This window comes from Anas platyrhynchos, chromosome 2 (genome assembly GCF_047663525.1).
Source record: "Anas platyrhynchos isolate ZD024472 breed Pekin duck chromosome 2, IASCAAS_PekinDuck_T2T, whole genome shotgun sequence".
Taxonomy (NCBI): domain Eukaryota; kingdom Metazoa; phylum Chordata; class Aves; order Anseriformes; family Anatidae; genus Anas; species Anas platyrhynchos.
Window position 1 is genome coordinate 138,986,705 of NC_092588.1, and position 25,950 is coordinate 139,012,654.

At 39.2% G+C, this 25,950-nt stretch overlaps 1 protein-coding gene across 6 annotated transcripts in view; it reads left to right on the top strand.

The window, feature by feature from the left end:
* CACNB2 (calcium voltage-gated channel auxiliary subunit beta 2) overlaps positions 1-25,950 on the top strand; it is a 247,078-nt gene that overhangs the window by 129,876 nt on the left and 91,252 nt on the right. The window contains exon 1 of one of the 6 annotated variants that reach the window (XM_013093607.5): positions 8,712-9,286. The exons of the other annotated variants lie outside the window; for them this stretch is intronic. Within the exon in view, the coding sequence (XP_012949061.1) occupies positions 9,254-9,286 (33 nt within the window). The 5' untranslated portion in view covers positions 8,712-9,253. Of the gene's footprint in view, positions 1-8,711; positions 9,287-25,950 lie in introns of those variants that run through there. 6 annotated transcript variants of the gene reach the window in all.

The following is a 25,950-nucleotide window of genomic DNA, read 5'->3' on the forward strand; positions in this document are numbered from 1 at the left end:
ATATTTCTTTTTTTTTCCTTTCTAATATCGTAACAATGGAAAAAAATGTATTTGAAAGAGTAATCTCGTCAGTATTTGCTCTCTAAAAACTAATAGATTGTAATATAAGGTATTCAAAAATGTAAGATTTGAAGTCTAAGTATTGCTTTTCAACAATATTTCCAGCTCATCTTGAAAGCAGGATCACTGTGTACAAGGAATGAGTTACCAATGTGCTTAATTAGGTAACAGTTTCAGGAGCTCATGCTACAGTGGAATGCTATAAAAGTCAATTTCAAGCTAAGCACTTTGAAAACTTTCTGCCAGATTTCAAGTAAATTGGTGAGTTCCCAGAACATTGTGATATTTCTGGCTTTCATATTTTCTGGCTGGATATTTTCTGTTAAGAAAATGTGAGCAGCTTCTATTGCTGTGCTTTCAAATGAGTCTCAGCTTTGTTATAATTTGTATAGACTTCGTGTAACTAGCAGCATAATTGCAGAAATCTTTTGTTTTAGGCGGAGAAGCTTAAGGTTTCTGAACTGAACTGCTTCAGAGAATCCTTTTCTTAAGTTTTAAAAGCAACTCTGCATTGATGCTGGCTTAGTGTAAATCCATTGTTCAGGTCATCTCATGCCCAACATGATAAACTCCTTAGGTTCAGTTTTGTGATGATAGGAGAGGAGAAATTAATGTAGCTTGGGATTAAAATAATGTTTTTATAGGTTACTACCATATTAAGATAAACAATTATGTATTTGATTAGAATCTTATAATATTCACTTTTTGTTGTCATTGTAGTAAATCAATTGTTTAGTAAACTTTTTGTACTCAGTAGGAGTTTCTTGGTGACTGCAGAAGTCACTACCAAACTCACCTTAGTGTCACGTATCTGAACCTGGAAAATGTGTGGAGATGTCTGCTGAAACACCAGAAGGTTCACCTTTAGAAGACCAGCTGAGGTGTACAAAGTTCAAAAGCCTCTCTCAGAGGATCATGACCTTGCAGTCTCAGGTTAAGAAGGCAAACCCGGTAGAGAAATATAGTTTGAGGTACACATTTTGAATTCTCAGCAATGACAACACTGAAGAACCAGGATGTTTGAAGCACTTATTTAATCAATGTTAACTGTGAATTGTAGCAACAGAGAATTAAAAAAAAATGTACAAAACAGAAATTTGTAGTTTAAAAATCACAAATTTATTCTGATCTAAAAGAATATAACTGACTTGGAAACAATATATATATTTTCAGTGTAGGAGAGAAAAGACTCTGGAACCCTATCCCTTATATTCAGGATCTAACACTCTTACTCCCTGCCAACGAGATTTCTGTTAATTAGGGTGGACAGGGCAGCAGGACTGCAAGTATATTACCTGCTGCATTTCATCAGGGGAGTTCTGAAAATGCCTTTCTCACATATTGCATTAAATCTGTGCATGGTATAACTTAACTATTCAAATTATCTCCATTACCTTACTAACTTCTCGCTTCACTTAGCAGACTGCTTCTTCTGACTCTGCTTTCACCGCAACACACTGAGAGTTATAGTTACTGCTCCTATTAGCCAGGGTTATGCTTCTGGCTCCCTGCTCATTAAACTGAAGTATGTTTCTGCAGTGCCAGGGTGACATTCATACTCAGAGGTGCGAGAGGTCATTACAACAGCACATATGCTGCCTAAATTCCACTTAATTCCTATTCTGAGCTCTGAAGTGGGTCTCAAGTGATACATAGTCCTTTCTGCCGAGCAGAGTTTTTCCAGCTTTTGCATTGCACCAGAACTCATTTCACTGGAACTCGTTAAATTGTACAAACCAGTTCTCACAAAAATTAAACATAATTAATAACGCTTCTAGGGGTGCCAAAAATGCAGGCACCAGAAATATTACAAATATAGTAAAAATTAGGAATGGGAACTGAGATTTGAAGACATGATGAGGCCAAAGAAACCACATTTGGTGAGAATCAATAACTTAAATTGATGGAAATATGGAATGATGGCTTGTGCCAAAAATGAATAAACAAAAGCAAATTGTGCCAAAATGCCTTCTGTGGCCTGCTGTTATAGCTCTGCTAATCAGATATGCTTTTGCTTCTGAAATGAGAACAGAATGCAGAGTTATCAATAGCTCAAGTTTTAAGTGGACTTTTATAAATATGACTTTAAGGTATGATTGCGTTTGGTATATGAATTAGTGCCTCATTTTAAAAAACAAAACAGTTTTAAAGGACCCAGCACTTGTACTGTTCCACTGTGAAATATCACTTGATAAATGAATGTCCTGAGGACCCAGAGGACAACCTCTAACTTTAACATAATTTTCAGGATGTGGAGATGTGGCAGAGGTAGTTAATATCCATGGCAGTTCATGGTGGCTTCTGTACAAGGCTACAAGCCTTGGATTCCCACAGTCGCTCCTCAGTCACTAGCACTGGGAGGTCAGTGTTTGGCGATCATCAAGTCGCCTGAGGCACTTGAAATATAGTGCGCACCCATGAGCAGACATGTTCCACATATGAGAGTTGAAAGCCTCTCACTGGGAATAAATCCTAGTTTTAATTTAATGTAGCATTTGATGTAGCAGATCAGCAGCATGTACTGGTGACTTCAAAGAGTTAAATTGCTATTTTTTCAGTGGAAATCTGTATTTTCTAAGGAACATTAGCCATCACAGGCTATTTTTTCCAAGTTGTATAGATTTTATATATTGTACTTCAAAGACTGGTTCTTATTATTGCTGTTCTTGTGCTCCAAAGCATATGCATTTCTCTTCTTGCAATTTTTTTTTTTCCCAGCCTCATAAAGCTCTGAGAAGGGTTACAGCTGTTTCAGAAATGTTTGGCTACACTTTGAGTTGCACATGTCTTAGACCAGCAAGGGCATGTTGACCACTTGACTTGCTCCTCAAGTTTGTATCCCCATTCTCTATGCTTCACTGCTGCAAGACTGAAAGAATATGATATTCCCCATGACTGCACTATATTAAAACAGACAAAACCATACAAATAAATTTTGCCCATACATGGGAACAATCACCTGTGGACCAATCTTTCACCTTCATAACACCTCTCCAATATCAGGGTGATGCAGAGGACCTATAATACAACTAAAATGGTACCAAAACTTTGCTGTGTTCCTGACTCTCATTGCAAGTTGGGTTAAATGTTTTAGTATTTGACTGCAAGAATGACAGCCACTTGTAGCTTGTTATTTCTGTGACACTTTGAGAACATGCTCATGTTATCTTCTAATGCAGGAGGAGATAGCATGTGCCCTGAATGTATGTATATTTGCAAGATGAGAAGTCTAGTCTGCTGTTAATGTTATCACTGCTGTAGCCTGAAATAGAAAACTGCAGGCAGATTGGATTGTGTTAGAGAATGGTAACCATAATAACCAATAACAATCTGCAAATGATAAGCAGCTTCAGTGTTTAAAAATAAAATTGAAATAGCTTTCCAATAGTTCCATGGGCATACTTTCAAACTTTATTATTCATTAATTGTAAGGTTGTTATGGGGATCTAAGATGTGACAATAATCTTAAAGAGGTCTTTAATTATTGCATCTTCATTTAGTTGCCATTGTTTAGTAATATACCTGAATGAAATAGTATCTCATCAAGTAAAATGTTACTTATCAACCCTTTTTCAGATGTACACCATATGTAGAACATTAAAAATATCCTATGTAGTGTATGGACTTTTATGTAAGGAGATGAACTTTAAATTTATGTATATGTAATACAATACACTGAAAAGAAACACAAAGTCTTCTGGATTTGAATGCAGAGCATCTCTGTGGTTTGGAGTCTGCATCATGTTCTGGGATGCTGCCCAACACTTCTGAAATGAAAATCTAAGAAAAAACAATATCCAGTGAACCTTTTAATTGATTCAAACTATGTATTTTCAGGAGGTGCTTTAAAAAGAAAGGAAGGTATTATCCAAGAGAACTGGAAGAAGAGGTCTGTGTCGAGTTGTCCTCCCCTCCCACCATAATTTACAGATAGGAACATTTAGCAGGGGCTGAATTATGTACTGGTAGTGAAAGGATATGAGCCTTCGTGCAGCAGCATGGTTCTCTGACCAATTCTAACTCTTCTGGGTTAGTTTGCTTCCAGTCTCCTTTGCTGAGAGAGTCCGATCCACTTCCATAAAGTCCACACAGTCTCATTTCCTTATTGTTTTAACTACTGGGACACTGATTGCTTTGGTAGTTCATTCAAGAAGTAACTGGCTATACGAATTGAAGAAGATCCATTCTTCAAAACATTCCTATGGACAGGAAAACACAGGCTTCAGTTTCTCTTGGTAGCTCTTTCATGGATCAATAACACTTCTGGAGATGCAATTGGGCACAGTTTATGCCAATGTAAGTGCAGTGCCCGCAGTTGTAGTGAGCGCCATAGGAGAAAATGAATGGGACAGCTAAATTGCTAAATTTCATTGGAAAAAATGAAAAAATTACTTGCTAATTATCATTTTCCAATTTAAGTAGCACTGTTAAACATCTATGTAGTATTGATGCAGGAGAGGATAGTTTGGAAGGCAGGTAATTGAAGAGAAATAGCTTTTGCTCTTCAGTCTTGTATGTGATAGGGAATGAATTTTCTGGAGTTTTCTGCCACAGGTAAATGAAAAATGAAAATAGGAACATTGCCAACATTCCCTTAAGCACGAAGCACTCCTTGTGTTTACAAGAAAATTCTTGTTGCTAGCTGTGCAAAAGAAAGTTACAAGCTATTGATGCTCTTCACTGGGATTTGAATGTGAATCTGAATTAGCTAAGAGGGAGTCAATTGCTTTCCATTAGAGTTCTTGAAGGAAAAAATAGTTGTTACTGCTGGATGAAAGTTGAAAGATTTGTGTTTATCAAGGAGCGTCTGTTTAGTCTATTAACCTTGACAACCGTGTCAGCAGTTTTTTCTGTTTGTTTTCCCAAAGGCACTATGTTGAAGTAGTATGATATACAAGGTTATTTATAGTGGAGACAATTCATAGCTATGCTTAAAAGACATGGGTCAGAGTTTAAATACTGGAGTTGAATGCTATCCGAGACAATTTGAAAAGTCATTATGTTTAATCTTTCAAAAGTAAAATCAAGGGGTGGAATCAACAACATCTCAGCATGAACTATATTTTATTTATTTATTTTTTAATATATACAAGTTTGTAATGGCTTCACAGGTTTCTTGAGGTAGGAAGGCACCTCTTGAGATAAGCTAGTCCAATTGCCTGCCCGGAGCAAGGTCAGCTAGGGCTGGTTGCCCAAGATCAGGTCCAGGCAGCTTCTGAGTATTTCCAAAGATGGAGACTCCACAACCTCTCCGGACAACCTGTTCTAGTGCTCAGTCACACTTACAGTAAGAGGAAAAATATATTATTTTTTTTCCTGGTGTTGCATCTGAATTTCTTGTATTTTAATCTGCACCCATTGCTTCTTGCCCTGTCACTGGAAATCACTGAGAAGAGTCTGGCTCTGTCTTTTTTTACTCCTTCCCATTAGGGATTATACACATGAATAGATTTGTATGAAAGGAACAAAACTTAAAAAAAAGAAAAGAGCAAACAGTCCACATTCATTGACACACCTATGGTTTAGATTGCTTGCCTTTATTAACAGATGTTTCATATTGCTACTGCTGTCCTTGATTCCGTGGATGATTAAGGACTACTCTACAAGTAATTGTATACATTAGAACACTTAAGAGATAATTTCTTTTATTCTTGTGATTTACTCATCATTTCAGACTATAGTCTTGACTCTCATGGCCAAGCCTTCAGGTAGCTTGTTTTTCTTTAGTCTGAAGGCTGAATCTTAAGTTGCAGTCTAGATCAAGTTGTGTTTGTTTTCCTGTGTAGCTCTTTGTCACACATACTTAAAAGCATGCGTCATGCTGGAAGGTACCAGTGGAGGAGAGGAGTAATTCCACACTGTGGCAGACTCTTTTGCTTTGTTTCCACATTCTTTCTTTGCAGAGCTGTTGCTGTACTTTTGGCACTTTGTGTTTATTCTAGCTCCATTGATATCCTAAACTTGCTTTCTTGCTGAATTCTCTATCCTAGACGATTTTAGGTAGTCCCTAATTGGTTGATCAGGCAGTTCTCCTTGGGCATCCCAGTTCTGGGTCAGCATCTTTCTGAGCTGCTCCACGGTATTCCCCTGTTGCCTGGTTATCCTAGCCTGGCTTTAGGCTAGTCAGCTAGCTATGCAGGTTTTTCCAAATCCTATTGGATTCCATGCCCTACCTTGAACACTTGTATCAGTCAATCTTCATATGTCTGCTGGCCTAACTTTTAGTGTGTCCTTCCTGTAGGTCACGCTGCTTACTTTCCTAGTTCTGTACTTTTTTTTTTTTCTTTTTTTACCTTCCCATTCCCACTACTGCTGCTGTCCCATCACTGCCTGATTCCCATTTTCAACCCACTCCTCTCTCTGCCATTTCCACTTCTGTGCTTACTCTTTCTACACTGATCCTGAGATTTTTCATCTGTACTGCCTTGTGGCAAGGATCAGTACTGGAGAGACGCTGTCCTTCAAGTGCTGTCCAGTCCCATGCCACACTGAGCCACCAGAGAAGGGATGCACAGAGAAAATCCACTGCTGTCACTTAGCCATGGACTAGGAGTGGAGGCCATTCACATGTCGTTATAAGTTTAAACATCCTCAACAGGGGTGACATTTTTGCAGACTTTAACTCTTGAACCATAAAAGCTGTATACAGACTTGCTTTCTGGAGCCTTAAGATAGACTTGGGTACCTGTCATGATGTTTCAGTTCAAGAGAGCAATAAGCAATTCAGCTTATTTACCGTCCAAGCTGCCAGACTCTGGCTGCTTGTACTGTTGGTAGTGAGAATTGCTTGTGACATGTAAGTCACTTATGGTGACAGTCTGAATAAAGCCCTTAGTCTCTGCTGAGTGTATGTGAACTGTAATCCCCCCTGCCCCCTGATTTCATATTCATGCCCTAAGTACAGGAGCTGATGAAACTGTTCAGAAAAAGATCACCACAATTTTTAATACATGGAGAGCAATATGCTTTCCTTATTCTTGATAGTAGGAACAGTTGTGACAGTTCCGTTGTTTTTTTTTTTTTGTTTTGTTTTGTTTTTTTTCTCTGTTTATTTTTTTGGTTTTTTTTTTTTTTTTCAATTGCTTGTAAGAGCCGTATGAGACAAGTAAAGTAATGGGCGATGACACTAGCTTTGCCTAGTATTGACAGGTGTGGTTTCACATTAAGAAGCTGTGCAGTAAAGCTGAGACAATTATGTTCAAATTAATAAGCGTATGTAACCATGCTCTTTCAGCATCAGTAGTGGCAACTGTCTTGGATGAGTGATAATTGCATTCTGTTAACAGTGTTTTATAGCTGTTATTTACCTTGATGCAGGAATGGTGCATGTTTTGTTTATTTTTGGAAACACAATATTATGATATTCCTTGTTTGAAGCATAATTTGCAATTGATATAATGTGAAGTGACCAGTTTGGCTGACAGATTAAACTACTGCTATTTTGTAAACATATGGCTGGAGGATAGTGAAAGGAAAGAAAATTAATATCTTCTGATCTCTAATTTGCTCTTTCCAAGAGTACCTAGCTTGGTTTTAACTCTGCATTTGAATATATACAATAACTTAAATCATGATTTATGAATCATGTCACATACAGTCAACAGAGGCCCAAAGGTCTGTTTTGACAGCGAAGGCAGATTGAGAGAAGAGTATTGTAACTCATGCAAAGAAACTGAGATAGTCAAGATGTATTTAAAATAAGCAGGGGGCTGGGGGAGGAAGAATGGGGAAGATGTCTACACCATATTTGAAGTGCATCATTTGGTGTTTTTCTTAGGGAAGAGCTCTGGTCCTCTTTTCTATGTGGAAGACAAAGAAGTTAAGCAGGACAAACTGTTTTTCAGTGCTGTGTGTGTTCATGGTGTCTTATGGTACGTTGTGTGTTACACTCATATAATAGATACATATATATATGGGTAAGTATACACACACATCTATTTTCTTCAGGTATTACATGCTCACAACACTAGTAATTTTTCCTAGAGCTTATGTATAGCCCTGAGTACAGGATATATTGCCAGCAGCAATATGAGCTCTAAGGAAGAGCTCATATCAGAGGGTTGAGCAGGGAGAAGGATATGGGTTTCCTAGTGCTGCTTTAAAGCTGTTACTCGATGCCAACTGGTGGCCTCTTCCCCAGCTATGGAGTTCAGCCTCTAACAGTGGGCAATTCCGTATACCTGACTTATTTTGTATTCCTAAACCAGTTTTAATGAGATACATTTTTAAAGTGATGTTTTAGTATGGTTATTGGAATGCTGGCAGTGAGTCAGTCTCCGAGGACTTTTAGTCTCTGGTGTTTTACCCTGCTCTTTGGCTGCTTCTCCCCTTTCTTGCCTGCCTTTCCTCGGGCATTCCTCTCTACCTGGTTTGGAGCTGGGGCAGGAGCCAGGTGTGGCCTCAGGTGTCCCTGCCACGGGCAGCAGGGATCGCTGGAGCCACGTCCTGTACCAGGAGGGTGCTGGGCACAGGTTGTCTGGTACCTGAGTGCCATCACGCTACAGAGATTAAGTTGCACCACGCTTCTCTAGCAGAGCAATCTGGGATTAATCAGCAGAAGGAAGCGATGGAGTGAAACATAGCAACGGAAAACAATCCTGGAGTGATTTTTTTTTTTTTTTTCTTTATGAGAGAAACAGCGGGACAGATACCTCCCAGGCTTTCTGCAGAGCCTTCAGAGAACTCAGAGCAACCTTTAGGTGAGCTCGGGAATCCAGACCCGATTTCCACCTCCTGCGACTTCAAGCAGTCGCTGTGGCTCACAGGGCGATTCGCTTCACTTCGCTTCACTTCGCTTTGCTTCACTTCGCCTCTCTCCCCCCTGCCGCGGCCGCCCCGCCGCCATCTCCCCGAGGGCTCTGCCCTCACCACAGCGGGGCCCGGGGGGCTCTGCCCCTCCACAGGCCGCGGCCGCGGAGCCAGTCGGCGCCTGACAGGCGGCAGGAGTTCGCCGGGCCGCCCCGGTCCCGATCCCGATCGCGATCCGGGTCCCGGTCCTGATCCCGATCCCGGCCCCCGGCGCCGCGGGGCTCCGGGCAGCGCCTCCCCGGCCGCTCGCAGCGAGGAGCTGCAGCTGCGCGGCGGCACAGGCAGGGGCAGCGAGGGGCAGAGCCCGCCTGGCTGAGGCGGAGAAGTTGGAGATGCAGCCGGAGCCGGTGCCGTAGGCGGTCGGGGCGGCCGGGAAGGGGTAGCGATGTACCTTTTTGGCAGCGAGGAATACGAAGCGGTAAGAGAACGCGTGGATTTTCTTCTTACGGTTTCTTGTAACGCTGGGTGTTTCTGAGGATTTACCGGGCAGCTTTGAAATTCTGCTGGTGCTCTGCTTTCTGTGGTTGGACTTAGTACTCGCCAGTTTGCTTTGCAAAGTGGCATTGCTCTGCAAGTCCTCCAAGTAGCGAGGTACTACTTGGTAGCTAAAACTGAATTTCCTTTCCTTGTCACGTTTATTGATGCTGAAAATACCAAAAATACTGGCTGTTATGAGGCTAGCCAGACTTTGGGCTGCACTTCCAGATAATTGAGAATTCTTCTCAGACTTTGCACTCTAGATGGACTACAAGTGGGTTGCAGAGCTGACCTTAATTGTATATTTGTGGGAGCGTTGCCAAGCCATTTCTTTTGTCCAGTTCATAACATGCCATTGTGATGTAATGTTACGTCCATCATAAGAGCTAGCTTAACAAAAACCCGCAGCACACCCGTGTTAAGATCTGACGCTGTTTTTACTCCAGCATTAGTGTAAAATGACACTTTAAATTAGTTGGTGATGTAAGAGGAGATGAGAAGAAAACCGCAAATAACTCCGCATTGTTGCATAGCATTGGTATCTGACATAAAAGTTGCAGTTTTGCAGCCTGAGGCTCAAGCGCTGTGTTGTAAGCGGCATGGATGGATTCTTCCACCCCCACACAACTCGTGACCAAGGCACGACCTGAGGAGCTATGGAGAAAAATAATGAGACCAAAGGAATTGTTTATGAACTTTGCTATAGGAAAGCAAAGCAAATTTCGCATGTTAAAAAGCGGCACATTCTTTGCATACAACTTGCAGTTGCAAATGTTTTGTTTTGATTATTGAAATTGTTCTTTGAAGTATGAGAGCGCCTTTTATGGCGTTCTGGGTTCTCCAACACATTTCAAGGAATTAATTTAGTTACTTTGGATTTTTTCCTCCTTGTTTTGTAATGCCAAACAGCTCTGTTTTTGAGATGCAGGAAACATAGAAGAAGTTGTTGAGGAAAATAATTTAAATGCAGCTGTCTGCACATTGAACTCATTTGTGTGTGCAAGTCACACAAACTTTCACAGACCAAGCAAGGAAACTGAAAAGAGCTTGGTTTCTTCAAAGCAGTAAACAACATGGCATTACAGCAATTATGTTGCGGATTGACTGATTGTTTAAAAAAGTTGACAAGCAAGAAAGTTTCCAACTATAAGCTTTTAATAGACTGTTTTTCTTTACTCCATTGCATTGTTGTAGTTATGTGTAAAGGGTTGCAGATCCGTATTGGTTGTTTTTGTTTTGTTTTGCAGTCTCAGTGTTCCTCTACACCTTTTGCAGTTACTGCTTAGTAAAGGGAGTGGGAGCTTTGGGTCTGAAATATTCAAGTACATTGAAAGTCACCTAAATAGCTGAAGAATGGTGCTAGGGCTGTGGAGCCCAGTGCATCGCTCAATCGCTTGTCCTGATACTGTTTCAACTTTATTAAAAATATAGTTCTCTGTCATAGAAAATAGTTTAATGCTTAAGACACCTGTCCCAGGCGGGTGGGACATCACATTCTGGTTCTTCCACGTAATTAAGCAAAGTGAAATGGCATCAGTATAAAAATGTAGGAAGTCCACAATGAATTGCATGGATTTTGGTGTGTGTATGTTTGTTTTACCTTCAGTATCTCTAGAGGTCCATGAAACCAAAGTTTATTGCTTTGCCCAAACAAAATGTTTCATTAAGTCCATACCAAAATATCTTTTTTTCTCTCTTTTAAGCAAGATTATTCTGGGGAAAATACGGGTCTGCTTTTTTTAGTGTTATTTTGGCAGCCAAACTTACCAAGATGTTTGTTTACTCAGTGATAAGATTGTAATGGGGCTATTCTTAAAATCACCAAAAATAGAAAAGATGGCCTATGAAAGCTTGAAGAACAGTTTTATTGTTCAATAAAACCTAGAATCAATGGAAAATTTCTCTTTGTACAGATCTGTAGTTCATGAAGCCATATGCTCTGTGCTGTGGAAAAGGCATTTGTTTTATCTTCCCACACAAACAATTACTTATGAATCACTGAAGGACAAAGACAGTGAAAAGAATGACAATGAAGAATCTCGAGATTTTGTTTAAAGTTCACTATAAATTTCAGACAATTTAAAATGAGCATGAGGCATTCTAGCTGTGAAAGTAAAATGTAACTTTTGTCCTAGAAAGATTACTAATAAAATTAAACATTGCGTGATTAAACTCTCTCTTAAAGGAATTCAATAAAGCCCTCTTAGAAGCCCAGCCCTTGAATAACTCTCTTTGACCACTGTGTGTGTTTCATATGCACACCTCTATATCTATGTATGTACACGTTTGAAGCAACAGGAGCATGTGAAGTGATATTCCAACTCAGTTAACTTCAACAGCATAACTTGAGCTATTTAGACTGGTACATCCAGGTTTTGCATGTGGTTTTGAAAACCTCATTGCTTTTCTTTTTATTCCAGTGCATAAACAAACATGGACTATTAGTTAATTCTGAGTGCATAATAAGTCTAGATACCTGTCAGCACCGATACTCAATTTGTGTACTACCCGCAAACCTTGGATAAACAAAAATAATGTTACTTAAGGATCAGATATCAAAGGCAATGCTGGGGTTTAGAACGACTCAAAATTCAGAAAAAATGCTCATATCATGAAACAGAAATATTTTTTAAAATGACTTGATAGAACCATGTGGCTATTGTCCTCTCCCGTTTGAATGCTTATTTTTTCATAAATGTTGACTCGGGATATTAAATGTTTTTAGCATTGCATTTTAGCACTTTAGGTAAAATGCGAAACCTCTTAAGAACTGATGGAATAAACATTTTTTGTGCCATAAACTGGAAATGCTGAAATGTTCAAGTCTAGCAAGCAATTTTATTTCATAAATAGAGGAATCCATAAAAAGCTATAGGCCAAGCTATCTTATTTGTGGCTACAACTTTTTTTTTTGTGTAGGGATTTCCTGTTTGCAAAATAAACTTCTGGAACAGAACAGAATTGGAATAGCTCATCAAAACCAATGAAGAGTGGGAACTCCTTTTCATGGCTGTCTGGTAAATCATACTCAGCATTAACCTCCCAGAGCAAAAACATTTGAAAATTACTCCAGACAGCCTTTTTAGTCACTACATAAAGGATAAGGGAAATCTAGGGTTGCTTGGCTGGCACTACAGACTGCGTTTGGCCCAGCAAACACAAAGCCACAGATCCTCTGCTCCTGCTGTCGGGTGAGCTTTGTGTGGGCCGTGGGTTATCTGCAGCCGTGTCCCACCACTGCCATCTAACTAGGCCCCCGGGTTTAGGTGCACAAACCAAGATTGTCAGGGGCGGCTTGTCTGTCTGTCATCGGGTCTGGGACATCTCAGTGTCTCCCTGCACCCCTCTGGGGTAGAGATATTGGGCTGTCTGCTGGGATGTTCAGGCACCAGGTTTGGATTAATTCAGATTTCTTCTGAAGACAGGTTGACTGTTGAAAAGGTGTTTTGTAGCAGCATATTTCTGAAGTAGGGAGGAGTTTTCTCCGTAATTTCTCATTTAAGGAAAATCACTGAATTTCCTTCACTTTTGGTTTCATATGTCCTTCCTGAGGTCAATTAGGTGAATTTATATTTATTTACATGTAAATCTTCATAAAATGTATAGCCAATCTAAAATGAAATGACAAAGGGAAGGGTATGTGCTAGTTTAGGAGAAAGTGTGGTGGTCTGGAGAAAGATTTAACTCCTCAGAACTGCAGTTCATTTTAACTACTCCAAAACCTCTGCAGTTGAGATAAAGTGCTGATAATTGAATTCACAGTTTAAAACACTATCCTTCTCTGTCCCCATTAATCGCATTAACCCTTTGAACCCAACTTAGAGGGGGTTTGAACTGTATCTCTTGAACGTCCCGCTACAAAATGGTAGGCATTCAAGTTCCTTCTTTGTCCTCAGAAATAATTTGAAGTGAATGGCTCTAATAGTCTATTGCTACAACAGAAGTTGTCCCAAAGGAGCAGTATCAACACTTGGAGTGTGTGTTTGCAGGCACCTTGCTTTCTTTTTCTGCACCAATGAGTCTTTATTATTACTTACTATTATTTCTACCCAGTGGAAAAAAATCAATACAAAAGTTGAAAAGTCCTGCAGCCCCAGAATAGCCTGGTGGGATGAGGGAGATGGCAAACACAAAAGATCTCCATCAGAAGAAAAGCTAGGCCTGTAAAGGGAAAGGGAAAGGGCAGTGCAGCTCAGAGGACTGAATAACCTTGCACAAACAGGGAAATGGAAAACACTTTCACCACTTGGCACTGCAGTGCCTACAGTTTGCTTCTTGCTCTTCTTTAGTTGCCTGTCTAAAGATTAACCAAGATCTAATGAGTAAAAGTGCTGGTAAATTTGATGATTGGATACTTCTTTTTTAGTAAACACTATTTCTAGGAATTTTAAAAGTATCACAAAAATGAAATACTCATAATTTCTTGCAATTAGAGATAAATGGTGTTTTGACAAAGGTGACAGGCCATCTATATGCCATCTATATTACTTTATATTATGAGCCTGTTGGGGGAGAAGGGGGGTAGAAACACCAGAAAACCATCTGATAGCTTTCTAATTCTTTGTTGGAGTAATAGTGGTTTGTTTACTCAAGTTTTTGTAAAATACATGCCAGGTGATGGAGCATATAGGTAATAGGATCATGCTTTTAAGAAATTATATCTGGTGTTCAGTACTTTGAACAGTATTCTCCTTTACATTTTTTTTCCTTTTAACTTTTAGCTAGACATACTACTGAAATACATTTTCTCAAATATCACATGCAACTTTCAAACTTTTGCAGAAAAATAGCTGTTTTTTAACTGAATAAACTCAAAATTTGATTCTCAAAATCATTTACTCTTCATAGATTTCTCTGTGAAAATATCTGTAGGAGAAATGGAAAAACCTCCTTATAATTTTGGTGATGTGTTTGTGAGGTCCAGAGCAAGTGTTCTGTTTGTCTTATAAATCCAGCATTTGTCACTTGGATTCTCCAAGCAAAAGTTTTGAAGTTGTCAATTTAAATTAAATCTTCAGTTCCCTGGAGTTTGCTTATGTCCTTTTGCAGGATGGAGCACTTTGCATAGAATATTAAGGATGATGTTGACAGATGCCAGTTATGGTTCCTGCAGGGCAGCCTGATCTGCTAAGAAGTATGAAAGTCTGTCTGCTACATTTCTGAAGGAGTGGAAGGTCTTGCAGCAGTCTAACATTCCAACTGAGAATAGGTGCTTTTTGAGTGCTATTAGTGAATCAGTCAAACCTTGATTCCATTTGCAGCAGGCATACTGCTTACAGGGCTAATTTTGCTATAAAAAGGGGAAAAAAAACATACCTATTTTAGAAACTTGCTATTGTAAGTCCTAGAAATCGGTCAGGCAAACACATTTATGCATTTTCAGTGTTTATTCTGAGTCATTGTTAATTACCTTATTTCATAAACTGAGTAAAGGGAGAAAGGATAATCAGGGTATTGTTACGAATGGAAAGAGTCGCATATCAGTGTTGAGCAATGTTGTGTTTGTTGGTTTTTAAATTATATTGCAGATTTACACAGGACCATGCCATGTCTACAAATCATACATCAGGATTGCGTGTTTGGGAAACCCACTCACTCGAATTGCAAGCATGGTTCTGCAAATTACCTGTGGGAGAATACGTAAAATGAAACCCTGAGATTTGGAAAGACTTTTCTTGTTTATCTTAGCTCAGCCTAAGGCAGCAACATCTTGTGTCAGGTGAATATGTCATGAGGCACACGTGAGAGTAACTTGGAGGGCAGACTTGAAAGGACAGAAAACTGAACTTGTGATTTGTCCATCCTCAGACAAATCACTTGACATTTTGGTTTGCTGCCTTTAAACTTTAGACGATATTTGGTTCTCTTCAGTTAATGATAGAGGTTTAACCTGTTAAGGCTGGTAAGTTGCTTTAAAGTTACTGGCCTTACACATATCAAATGCTGATATTAGTTTAAGTTGCAACTGCAAATGATGTATGCACATAAAGTTGCAAGTTCAAATGATGTATGCACATACTAGGAATGAAGTTAGTTATTCATGCCTAAAACAGGGTGTTTAGTGAGAAGAACGCTACGTGAAAGATGTGTTCACAGCCAGAGCTGGATGTGGGTTTGTGAAATAGATGCTCTTAGCAGCCCTTTGCACATGGATCCTCTGCAGCAGCCAAAGTGGAGAAGCAATACAGTTTTTCTTTCCTAAATTGGAAAAATAAGGGTCATTCTGCATGGCATCATTCCCCACAGCTAGCTTGGAGATGTCTCAGCTGTGCTTTAGGCATTGCATGTGAGCTCTGGGATTCCCCCAAGGGAGAGCTGTGGGCTCTAAGCATGCACTGGGACAGCCCCTGAACTGGTGTCAGCTGCTACAGTGAAATGCTGGGGAGGAAAACTGTGCTAAACTCATGCACAGAGAGGTCATGGTCACTTCTGTGTTACTGCCAGGGTGCACAGCATGCTTTCCAGTTAATGATCTGTGCAATTGTACTGAAAATATTTTTTCCCCAGAGTCAAACAAGTGTTTAACCTCCTGTAGTGCCAAATTAGATATTTTTTTTATTAATGACGGCAATCTTCGTATATTTTTATTGTCTCCTTTCTTTAATTTGAATCTCACTGACTGAAAATGGAGCCATTCTGATTATTGACAGTGTATTAGAGTAGAATAGTATCACAGAATCATTCAGGTCGGAAAAGACCTCTGAAATCATTTAGTCCAACCTTTAACCTAGCACTGACAAGTCCACCACTAAACCATGCTACTATATTCTACATCTTCATGTTTCTTGAAGACCTCCAGGGATGGTGACTTAACCACCCCCCTGGGCAGCCTTTTCCAATGCTGTACAACCCTTTCAGTAATGATTTTTTTCCTAATATCCAACCTAAACCTCCCCTGGTGCAACTTGAGACTATTTCTCCTCATTGTACCACTTAGTGCTCAGGAAAAGAGCCCAATTCTCACCTCACTATAGCCTCCTTTAAGGTAATTGTACAGAGCCTCCCCTGAGGACCCTGTATAAGGTGTCCCCTGAGCCTCCTCTTCTCCAGGCTAAACAACCCTAGCTCCCTCAGATGTTCCTTGTAAGCCTTGTTCTTAAGACCCTTCACCGAATATTGGAGGGATGCACACTGTGTCTGGCCTTCCCCTCCCTCCATCTCCCCATCATGACGCACATGCCAGCCTGTTGACTGTAGCTCAGCCATCCCTCACGTGGAGTGTAGCTCATTTGTTTCTTAGTGTGGTGTCCTGGGGTATTCTGCTCTCTGAAATTCAATACGAGGATCTGCAATTAGCTTATAGTAACAGGGATTTCTGACAACAAATATGAGGCAAATTGATGGCAAAAATTAACCCGGACCTTTTCATACCAGGTTAGTGCTGAGTGTCTGAAGGCAATGAATGTACCTCTTGCTGTGGAAATGGGACACAAGTAGCTCACCATGGCTGAGAAACAGGTTTGTAACCGAGGCATGCACAGGAGGGAGCCATGGGAAGGGAAGAAGGCCAAATGGTTTCTGGCATTTAGAAACCAGCCACGCTGCCCAACTCCAGACGATCCAGTAGCAAGGGAGAAGTTGTGTCGTTCCTTCTTCAAGGACTAGAAAATATGAGTTTTTGGAGGCGAGGGGAAGAGATGTAGGGTATGCAGACTGGTCTGGGTTGGCAGGAATAGTGCAGTTCCTTTCACAGTTATGAAGGAAAAAACAATGAAATGAAACCAAGTATTTTCAAGTTGCACACACAGATAACTATGGGTGAGCATCCTCATGTTGTATTCATAGCCCCTCATTTGCTTCTCACTTTTTTTCTCCCAATTTGTACTAAGTGCTCATGGGGAAAAAAACCCACAAGGACTGCACATGAGTGCAGAGCCCCGTCTCTGTGTTCCCTCCATCAAACTGCATGAGGTAGCCCTGTACCTCGCATCTGCTTCTCCATGTCTCAGATAGCATCAGGAAGGACGGGAGGAAGCCTTGCTCAGGACCTGGTTAAAGGAGAAGCTAATATTAGATCTAATCTTGTAATTTGTTCCTTTTTTTTTTTTTTTGTGAGAATTTACTAATACGGAAAAGTACAAATTTGTGTGTGTGTAAAATGCAGAACTATTTTTCTTTAGCAAGTTTTTTTAAGACAGTATCAAATACTTTTTTTTTTTTTTTAGTGAAATATCCTACTGCAGCTGATCTCATAAAGAATTTACTGTTTTTACGTGTTAGATGAAACCACACAGTCTCTGACTTCCTTCATCATTAACAATAGATCTGTATACAAGTGAAAACAAAGGAGCAGAAAACTAAAGTAAATTCTCAGTGTCCCATATCTCTGTTAAGGCAAGCCAGGCCAGCCAAAACCAAGTGCATGAACTCACAACTAAACAGAGGTGTTCCAGAAAGCCTGTCATGACTAGGGGCAGGTATTGAAAACATTTATTTAGTTGTGTTTGTGTAGATTTGTTTTCAGAGATGTGGTATGAATGTATGATAAAGTAGCATTACCTTTGAGTAATTCAGTGATATTCCTTGTACTTTTAGGAAGAATATTTACTGATTTGTTCAGTGGTTCTGCGGTCTCTTGAAATCTGGCAAAGCACTGCTCAACATCTCTTGCTGGACAATTTACCTCAGTGAAGTCAACCAGCATGAACTTTTACAAGAAAACACAAACAAACATAGAATCATAGAAGTGTTTGGTTTGGAAGGGAACTTAAAGATCACCCAGTTCCAACCCCCTGCCATGGGCAATGATACCTCCCACCAGACCAGGTTGCTCAAAGCCACAGCCAACCTGTCCTTGAATGTAACTTCATGATTAGGAATAACCGAGTTTTTCCCTTCTGTATTGTCATCTGCTGTACAGGTCTCGCTATTTAAAAAATGGCTATTTTTCTGTGACAAATTTGAATGGAGTGTAACATAGCCAAAACAAACGTTAGCAGGAGAGGCACCAAGCTGGCTACAGCAGCACAGAACTAATGATGAGCTAATTCCTTGTGCTTCTCTGATTTACATAGCTACAACAATGCAGAATTGGCTTGGATTTCCCTGCACACATCTGTGTATGTGTGTGTATATAGGCCCGCAGGCTTTTGGGAATTATTTACAACTTGCTCCCTGTTATGCCACATACATTCATACTTCATATTTAATTAGATGTCAGGAGACATCTCTAGTTAGAGAAGTCTTGTGGGTAAGAGATACTAATGTCATGCCTGTTTTAAGTCATTAATTTATAACTCTCATGGTGGAACCCTATGCAGAAAAGTCACAGCTATTTAGAAGCAGGCAACCTGAATTGTTAAAGAAATGGGACTTGTATGTGCTGTGCATGGACATGATACAAGAAATTTCCAGAATTTGCAGGGGCCCCAGTGTGGTGTTTCTAAAAATAGAGTTATTTTAAAGTCTGTTCTCCAGTTAAGTATTTGTGACATGCATTTTGATTTCTGTATTTTTTAGTCCACGGATAGATGGGAGTTAGCGAAAGGGGTACACATATACGCTGTTTTATGTGAAAAATTGAAATCGTGACTCCCCTGAAGCACATATGGGAAGCTAAAGTCACAAAGGCATGTTCATGCTGTCTGCCGTACGTGCCCGGCTGCCTGATGTGGCAGACTGCCTGGTTTAGATGCTCTATCTTGGGTAGTGCAGCTCCGTTTCTCCCATCTACAGTGTATGATGCTGTGTCTGGCAGCCTAGATCGCTCGTTGCTCCCTTGACCTTTCAACACCACAGCAGTTATGACAGTTAGATTAAACACTCCTGGCAGGCGGGCTGAATATAGTCTGACATCATTTTGATAGGAACCTTCCACACAGGTGAATCAAAAGCCAGAAAAATCTGTTTCAGATCATGCGATCTGGAAGTTCATCCCTTTCAGGCACAATTCCCTTTATTTCTTTTCTTCTTTTGCAGTTGAGTTTGTGTTGTGTGTTCATGCCTGGGTGCAAATAGATTTTTATTTTCCAGTCGGTTATGATAGGTAGGTCTGATGAACTAGTTCCGATCAATTTATCAGATTAAACTTATTACTTACTTTTCTTCAATACTGGCTGTCAGGAAGTCTATCATAGAAAAATCCATCCAGCTGTTTAACAAAGCTATGGGCATCTGTCTTTATGAAGATTTGCCTTCTCTAAATAATAAACAAGCTCTGAACAATAGGGTTGACAAAATGAAGCACTGTTTGTTTACTCAGGCTACGTGTTACTTCCCAGATAGCAACTTGAGCTGATGAATAGGAATCACAAAATGCTGGGGATAGTTACTGCATTTTCTGTAAGAATCACTAATTCTTCTTTCAGCAAATCTTTTATTCATGTAGAAACAGGTAATGCTAACCATGACAAGCTTGTTTATTATTTTGTGCGTGTCTGACCATATTAATAACTAGGATTTTTGCAGGGGAAAATTTAGTGAAACTTGGGTGTTTTGACAACTGTAATTACAGGACTGTAAAAACCAGCAATTTTAGAAGCTTTTCTCTGAGGAATGAATGAATGAAAGCCCTGAAAAGTTCTGAGTGTGTTTCTTTCTCATTTATAACACAATGTGAATCTACATATTTTAACTTAGCAATACATGATTGCATATCCATACAGTTTTAGGCATTTACAGTTCTAGGATAATGTACTGTCTTCTTTTATGATATGCAGTATAGTTTTATTGCTCTGATAAAAGTTGCAAACAAGTCAAATGGACTTAATAAGCATCATTTTTAATACAGTTTTGACCTTTTTTAAGTCAGTTGCTGTGTTTTGTTTTAAATATCTCAGCAAATATTCTTATTAAAAAGAATTTGTTCATATCAGAGTATTTGTGTATTAGTGCAAGCAAAGTAGTGCTGTTGCACAGGTCCAAAAAAAAAAAGTTTCCTACTAAGATGAATTCTTAAGTCTAAGGTCAGTTAGACCATTACAGGAATTTTAAGCAGAGGGAAAAATAGTAGATGGTTCATAGAAGCAAAGCTGATACATGTATAACTATTATTAGAGTATTATATTATAATGATATAACTGTATTCCTTTAAGGAACAGCTTAAAATGACAGCTTAAGATTGAAAGGAAAAGGTCCTTGCATGTCTTGTTATAATCTATATTTGCCCAAAAGTACATGAGATATTTACTTTCCTTACTGGAAGTGACTGCTTTTTCTATGTGATGAAGCTGGCTTTAATGAAAGTGACTGTGTTGAACTCAATGCAGTTGTATTTCTTTGCATGTGCAAGCTGCTCAGCAAGATAAATTGTGAGGCTAAATGTCATTTTCATAAATTATTATTTTAAGATGTTAGATTACTTTTAGAGTTCATTTCTATATTTTTTTGGTATAGGAGGTTAACAAGGAAAATTATGTATTAAGTTGCAAAATTTCCACCCATGGAGATTTTCAAAACTCAACTAGACAAGGCCCTGAGCAGCCTAACCTGGATTTCAATATGGCCCTGCCTTGAGTAGGAGGTTGGACTAGATGTCCTCCAGAGGTCCTCTCCAGCCTAATTTCTCATGTGATTCTCTTCAGAGGATATAGGCTATGGAGAAATATTGATGGCATTGAAATGGAAATTCCCATGTTTTATGGTATAAATAAAAACTCACTCACAGAAGTCAGCAATTGCCAATGATTTAGTTCCCATTGCTGAAAGATGCCTTATATAAGTCTGAGACTGTAGACCTTTGATCTGTAATTAATCCTAATTCTTTTGTCTTCATATGCATTCTATATAAACATGGTTACGCACCTATACAGAGAGAATTGAAGGACAGGGGTATTAGGTCGTTGCTCAAATATAGTCAATTTATCATATATATCATATTGTGGTTTACCACTTATATTTAAGAAAGTTGTGTTCTGCTTCCCTTAATTATCTTGTGGTCTTTCTAAGATGGAATAATTCTTATTGTTTGCTATAATTCTGTTGTTTGTTATACAGGCATCCTGGCAAGAACATGGGTGGCCTTCAGAGATGCTTAAATAAAATCATAAGGCTCATTGTACAAGACTCTAATACCATATGTGAAATTTTGCTTTTGCTGATTGACTTTCCACTAAAATTTAACAGCAAGAAAATGATTTTTTAATCTAGTTATCACACACACTTATTTGTCAATACCAGCTAATAATTTAACCTGCTTTGCCTTCTGGTTATGAGTTTTCCCATGCATGCGTGGATGTTATTGCCCTCTCCCCATCAGTTATGTAAATTTTAAGGAAAAATGAATAATTTTGTTCAGCCATATCTTGTTAGTACAAAAGAATTCTCAGATCAACTTGTGTTCAGAGGTTTGATGTTCTTCATAGAGAAGAACATCTGGGAAATGGTCAAGATAGGGCTCTTCTTAGTGTATTGAGGGAGAAAATACAGTCCAACTGATACCATTTCCTCCAACCATTGTGGCCTTGTCAACACAGGACTAGGAAGATTTGAGCACTTTCTGTAATCAAATGCCTCCTAGTTATAAGCATACATTAAAAAAAGGCAAATTAAAAAAGGAAAAAAAAAAAGGTAAAAATCCTAACCATGAGTTATGCTGTTTTGCTTACGGCTATTTTAAATAAACCTGGACATCTGTGTTTGTAAGTGTGGTGGGAGAGATTAGTCCTGCCGGTTACACAACATGTTTTGTGGATCAGCTTGCCTTGTGACAATTGACAGCGTTGTCCCTGCAATTCTGTGGTAGATTTTATGGCGTGAATAAAATGCTATTCCATTTAAATGAGATCTTTTTTACTGTGATCAAAGGGGGAACAAGAGGGAGCTACTCTTGAGATCATTGGCTATCCTGATTGTGAAAACGAACAGAGCTTTAAAATACATGATGCCTTTTGAAACCACAAAAGGATCCAAGCCTGCAGACAGCCAACAGAACACGAAAGGTTATAAAAGAGCACATTTGTGTTACTGTGCCAAGTTCAGCAACACACGTTTCCTTTTATTCTCCATGAAGAGAGAAATAATAAACTGTAATTTTTGTTTCACCCCTTGTGAACTCAGAAACTTTAAGAGTAAAGGGGATGCTAAGTGTATGAGTTACCACTGATTACAGACTGAATTAACTCTTGAAGGAAGGATGGAAGAAGGAAAGCTCATTTCTGGAGGGGGAAGTTCTGGTTTTCTAAATAAAAAGTTAATAATACTTTGTAACAACTGCTTTAGCTTTATTTAAATCAGTTAAGGAAAAATGTAAAATAATAAATACATGAGTTACTAAATTCCTTTTTCCAAAACAGAGATGAACTGGAACGCATCTTGCATTTATTGCTGACTTCTGGATTTAACCTGACCAAGGAAGCCAGCTTTGTGTCTCTGGAGAATATTCCAGGGGGGTTGAGTATGAAGATACCTGAGTTGTGGCCTAGCTACACATATACTATGCATCCACTGAGGTTTTGGTGGCAATTTTTTAAGCAGAAACTGGAGGAAACTCATAAAACTCCCTCATAAACTGAAGGAAATAATGAATTTTAAATCAGCATAACCAAATGTATTTAATTTCATTTCTGAACAATGGAGCAAGAGGAAAAGGCAGCCTTTGGCCAGTGCAGCTCCAGAAGGCCAAAAATTGGCAGGGAGGACATGGACTTGTTTTAATTTCTTTGGTGAGAGTTAGCACAACATATTTTGAGACCTGGGATTTCCATTCTTGAGTGTGTCATCGTTGCAGGTGCTGAAGGCTGTTTTGTCCTCTGTGACCAGCAGCTGGGTAGGGATGTGGTGTTTCAAAGTTGCTTGATGCTAGTAGCATATTAGTGATGTTACTTTACAGTGATGTGTAGCATTGTTAATCATAACATTTTTAAATGAGCTGACTATTGTGTAGCACAGCTAGAAATACAGGCTTGCCACGGTGCAAGTTCTGCAAGGAGTATTTTGTTAGATTTCCAAAGATGTTAGATTCATCTAAAATCCTGAGCTCCTAAATACAGCATCTTGTGCAGTAAGCACAGAGAGAAGCACAGGTGCTACATCCAGGGGAATTATCACCCCACTCTGCTCATTACGCCATAGACCACATCTGGATTAGTGTGACCAATTTTGATGCCCCCCAAAAAGAAAAATATGTACAAACTGGGGTGGACTCAGCAGAGGGCTCCTGGAAGGTTGGAGCTCGAGCCCTCGTGCTGCAATGAGAGGCTGAGGGACTGGTTTGTTCAGCTTGGGGATGAGATGGCTTCTTGGGGGGAGGTTGGACTTCATATGTCCTGAGGCCCCTTTCTGCCTGAAATACCTTGTGGCCCTGAGAATAAGATGGAGTATGTTAAGTCTCTGACACCGGAGAGAGCTCATGCAGGTGTTTTAGTCCTTGGGCGTTCTTTCTGAGAATTTTGGATTTGTCAGCAAATCAAGCATATTTTGTATAGATACTCAGTATTGCAGCAGTAGATAAAAGAGCAACCAGTGGTTCACAATTTGTTGCTTCCTCTCAAGGAGGAAATAGCTTGGAGAGGGATATGATGTAATGTGCTCTCTTGACCCAGACAAAGTCTGTTCTGAATCAGAAAGAAGTCTGGTCCTGATGTTTCTCATATGTCTGAAAGAGAGAAAATGTTTGGTCTTGTAGGTCAAATCTAGAGTTCACTTATTATCCTGGAAATTGGCTGTTGTGTTCTACAAAACTTTGAACATTCTGGAGTATGAAAAATATTTCAACATTGAGTTCAGAAAGATCACAATATCTTGTGATTTTTTTAATGATTTCCTTTAAATTTTCTGTTGCAATTCATTTATGTTTTATTTTCCTTCAGGTTGGCATCTAATCATTGTCTTCAGTAGCTGTTACATTTCTGTTACCAGGTTGCCTCAAACATTTATTCCTCTTCTAACCCTTCCATGTTTATTTAAGTGGTTATATCTCAGGGATGCTACTACAAATCCAAAGTACAAGATCTGTTTTAGCAGTAACAAAAATGTGCATAGATTTGTTCGTTATTAGAGAACATATATTTTCAGGTGGCACACTTTGTACCCTCACCCTGTCTGTGTGGGTGCACTGGGCTAGATACAGATTAGAGTTAAATCTGAAAGAGCCAACAAATGTGAACCTTTGACATGATGCAATCCATACATCAGCTGGTATATTTTGGATTTAGAACAATAATGTTAAAGGTAGGAAATGCTAGAGAGATACAATTTTCCAAGATTATTTCGGTATATGATAGACAAGAGGGGCAGGAAGTCTTTCCAGAGAGACCTCTGCATTGCGGTTAAAGTATTACGCGCTGTTGAATTCTTGAAATCTGATGAGATTAATTATTAGAAATCTGGTAATATCTAAATAGTGTAAGTTTTTTCTCAAAAAACTGTAAGCGGTTTGCTTTGCTTTATGCTAGACCTGGAGGATAGGTAATGGGTGTAAAGCACCAGTCCTGATGTTTCCCAAGCAGCACACACAAGGCTGAAAGCTGGAGCTAACACCTGGAACCACAAGGACCCACATGGCTCAGGATACACTTGGAAAGTGAGCTTACATTTAGCCCACTTATGAGGCTATGTGTATTGTAGGTAGTGTTTATGGCTTGGAATAAATGGTGCCATGCAGTGTGTAAGCACCTCACTTGGTGTTTCTGGCACTAATGGAGAGAGCAAGGCTGCAGATGCTTAAAGGACAGTCCTGCCTGCTAGCGATACCTGGGCTGAGTCACAGCCAGACAGACAGACCGGTTGACAAGTTTTAAGTGAGCCTGAGTTAGTGAACACTTCATTAATTATTTCATTAGTCTTCGCTGTGTGTAATTTGACAACGGGGTTGAGAAGAAAAGCCCTCCTAATATAAGCAGTGAGCAAATTGCAGTGTTTTATGTCATGACAGTTGCTGATTACTGTTAACAAAAGATCATGACTGGAAGAATCAAGATTTCAGCAGTAGAAGGTGAGCTGGAAAATAAACTTGTCAGAGGTAGAAAAATGTTGTTTCTGACAACTAATCTATGACAGCAGCTTCTTCAGAGTGCACACTTGCCAAACTAACTCGAGTAGATATATGGAAATAAAATAATTAGTTAAACAGATGAATATGTTTACAGTAGAGAATGGAAGGGTAGCAAGCATAAATACGTATTCAAAACAGCTGTTGCATTCGAAATAGAATATGGAAGACTTCACTCTATATGCTTAATTTCAACATTTTTAAAAATTAAAAAAAAACAAACCCAAACCTTCCATTAGTTATCTGGAGTAGATTTAAAATATTAAATTAGAAAACCAAGTAGGGCTTGTATATATAGAGATAATTTGGTGAAATGCAAAGGCAATATTTTTTTTCTTCAAAATTCTCCATTGCTAACAGCATTTCATGCTAAATTTTATAGGAAGTTATTTTTAAGTATGCAGAAAATCTTAATGACTTGAACCAAAATCCCAGATAAAAATATACTGAAGATCTGGAACAGAGAATCTAAATTGGCACTTTTAACTGAGCTGAGACAAATTGAGATGATGGTTGCCATGCTTTTCTGTAAATTCTTTCCTTTTCTAGTTGTCTTTCTGTTTCCTTGGTGTCATCTCAGATGCGTTTTCCATTTTTCCTCTTTTTAATTGAGAGCCCTTGCGATTTTGTATCTGACCTAATCTTTGTCTCTCTCTCTGTTCTTTCTTGTATATCAG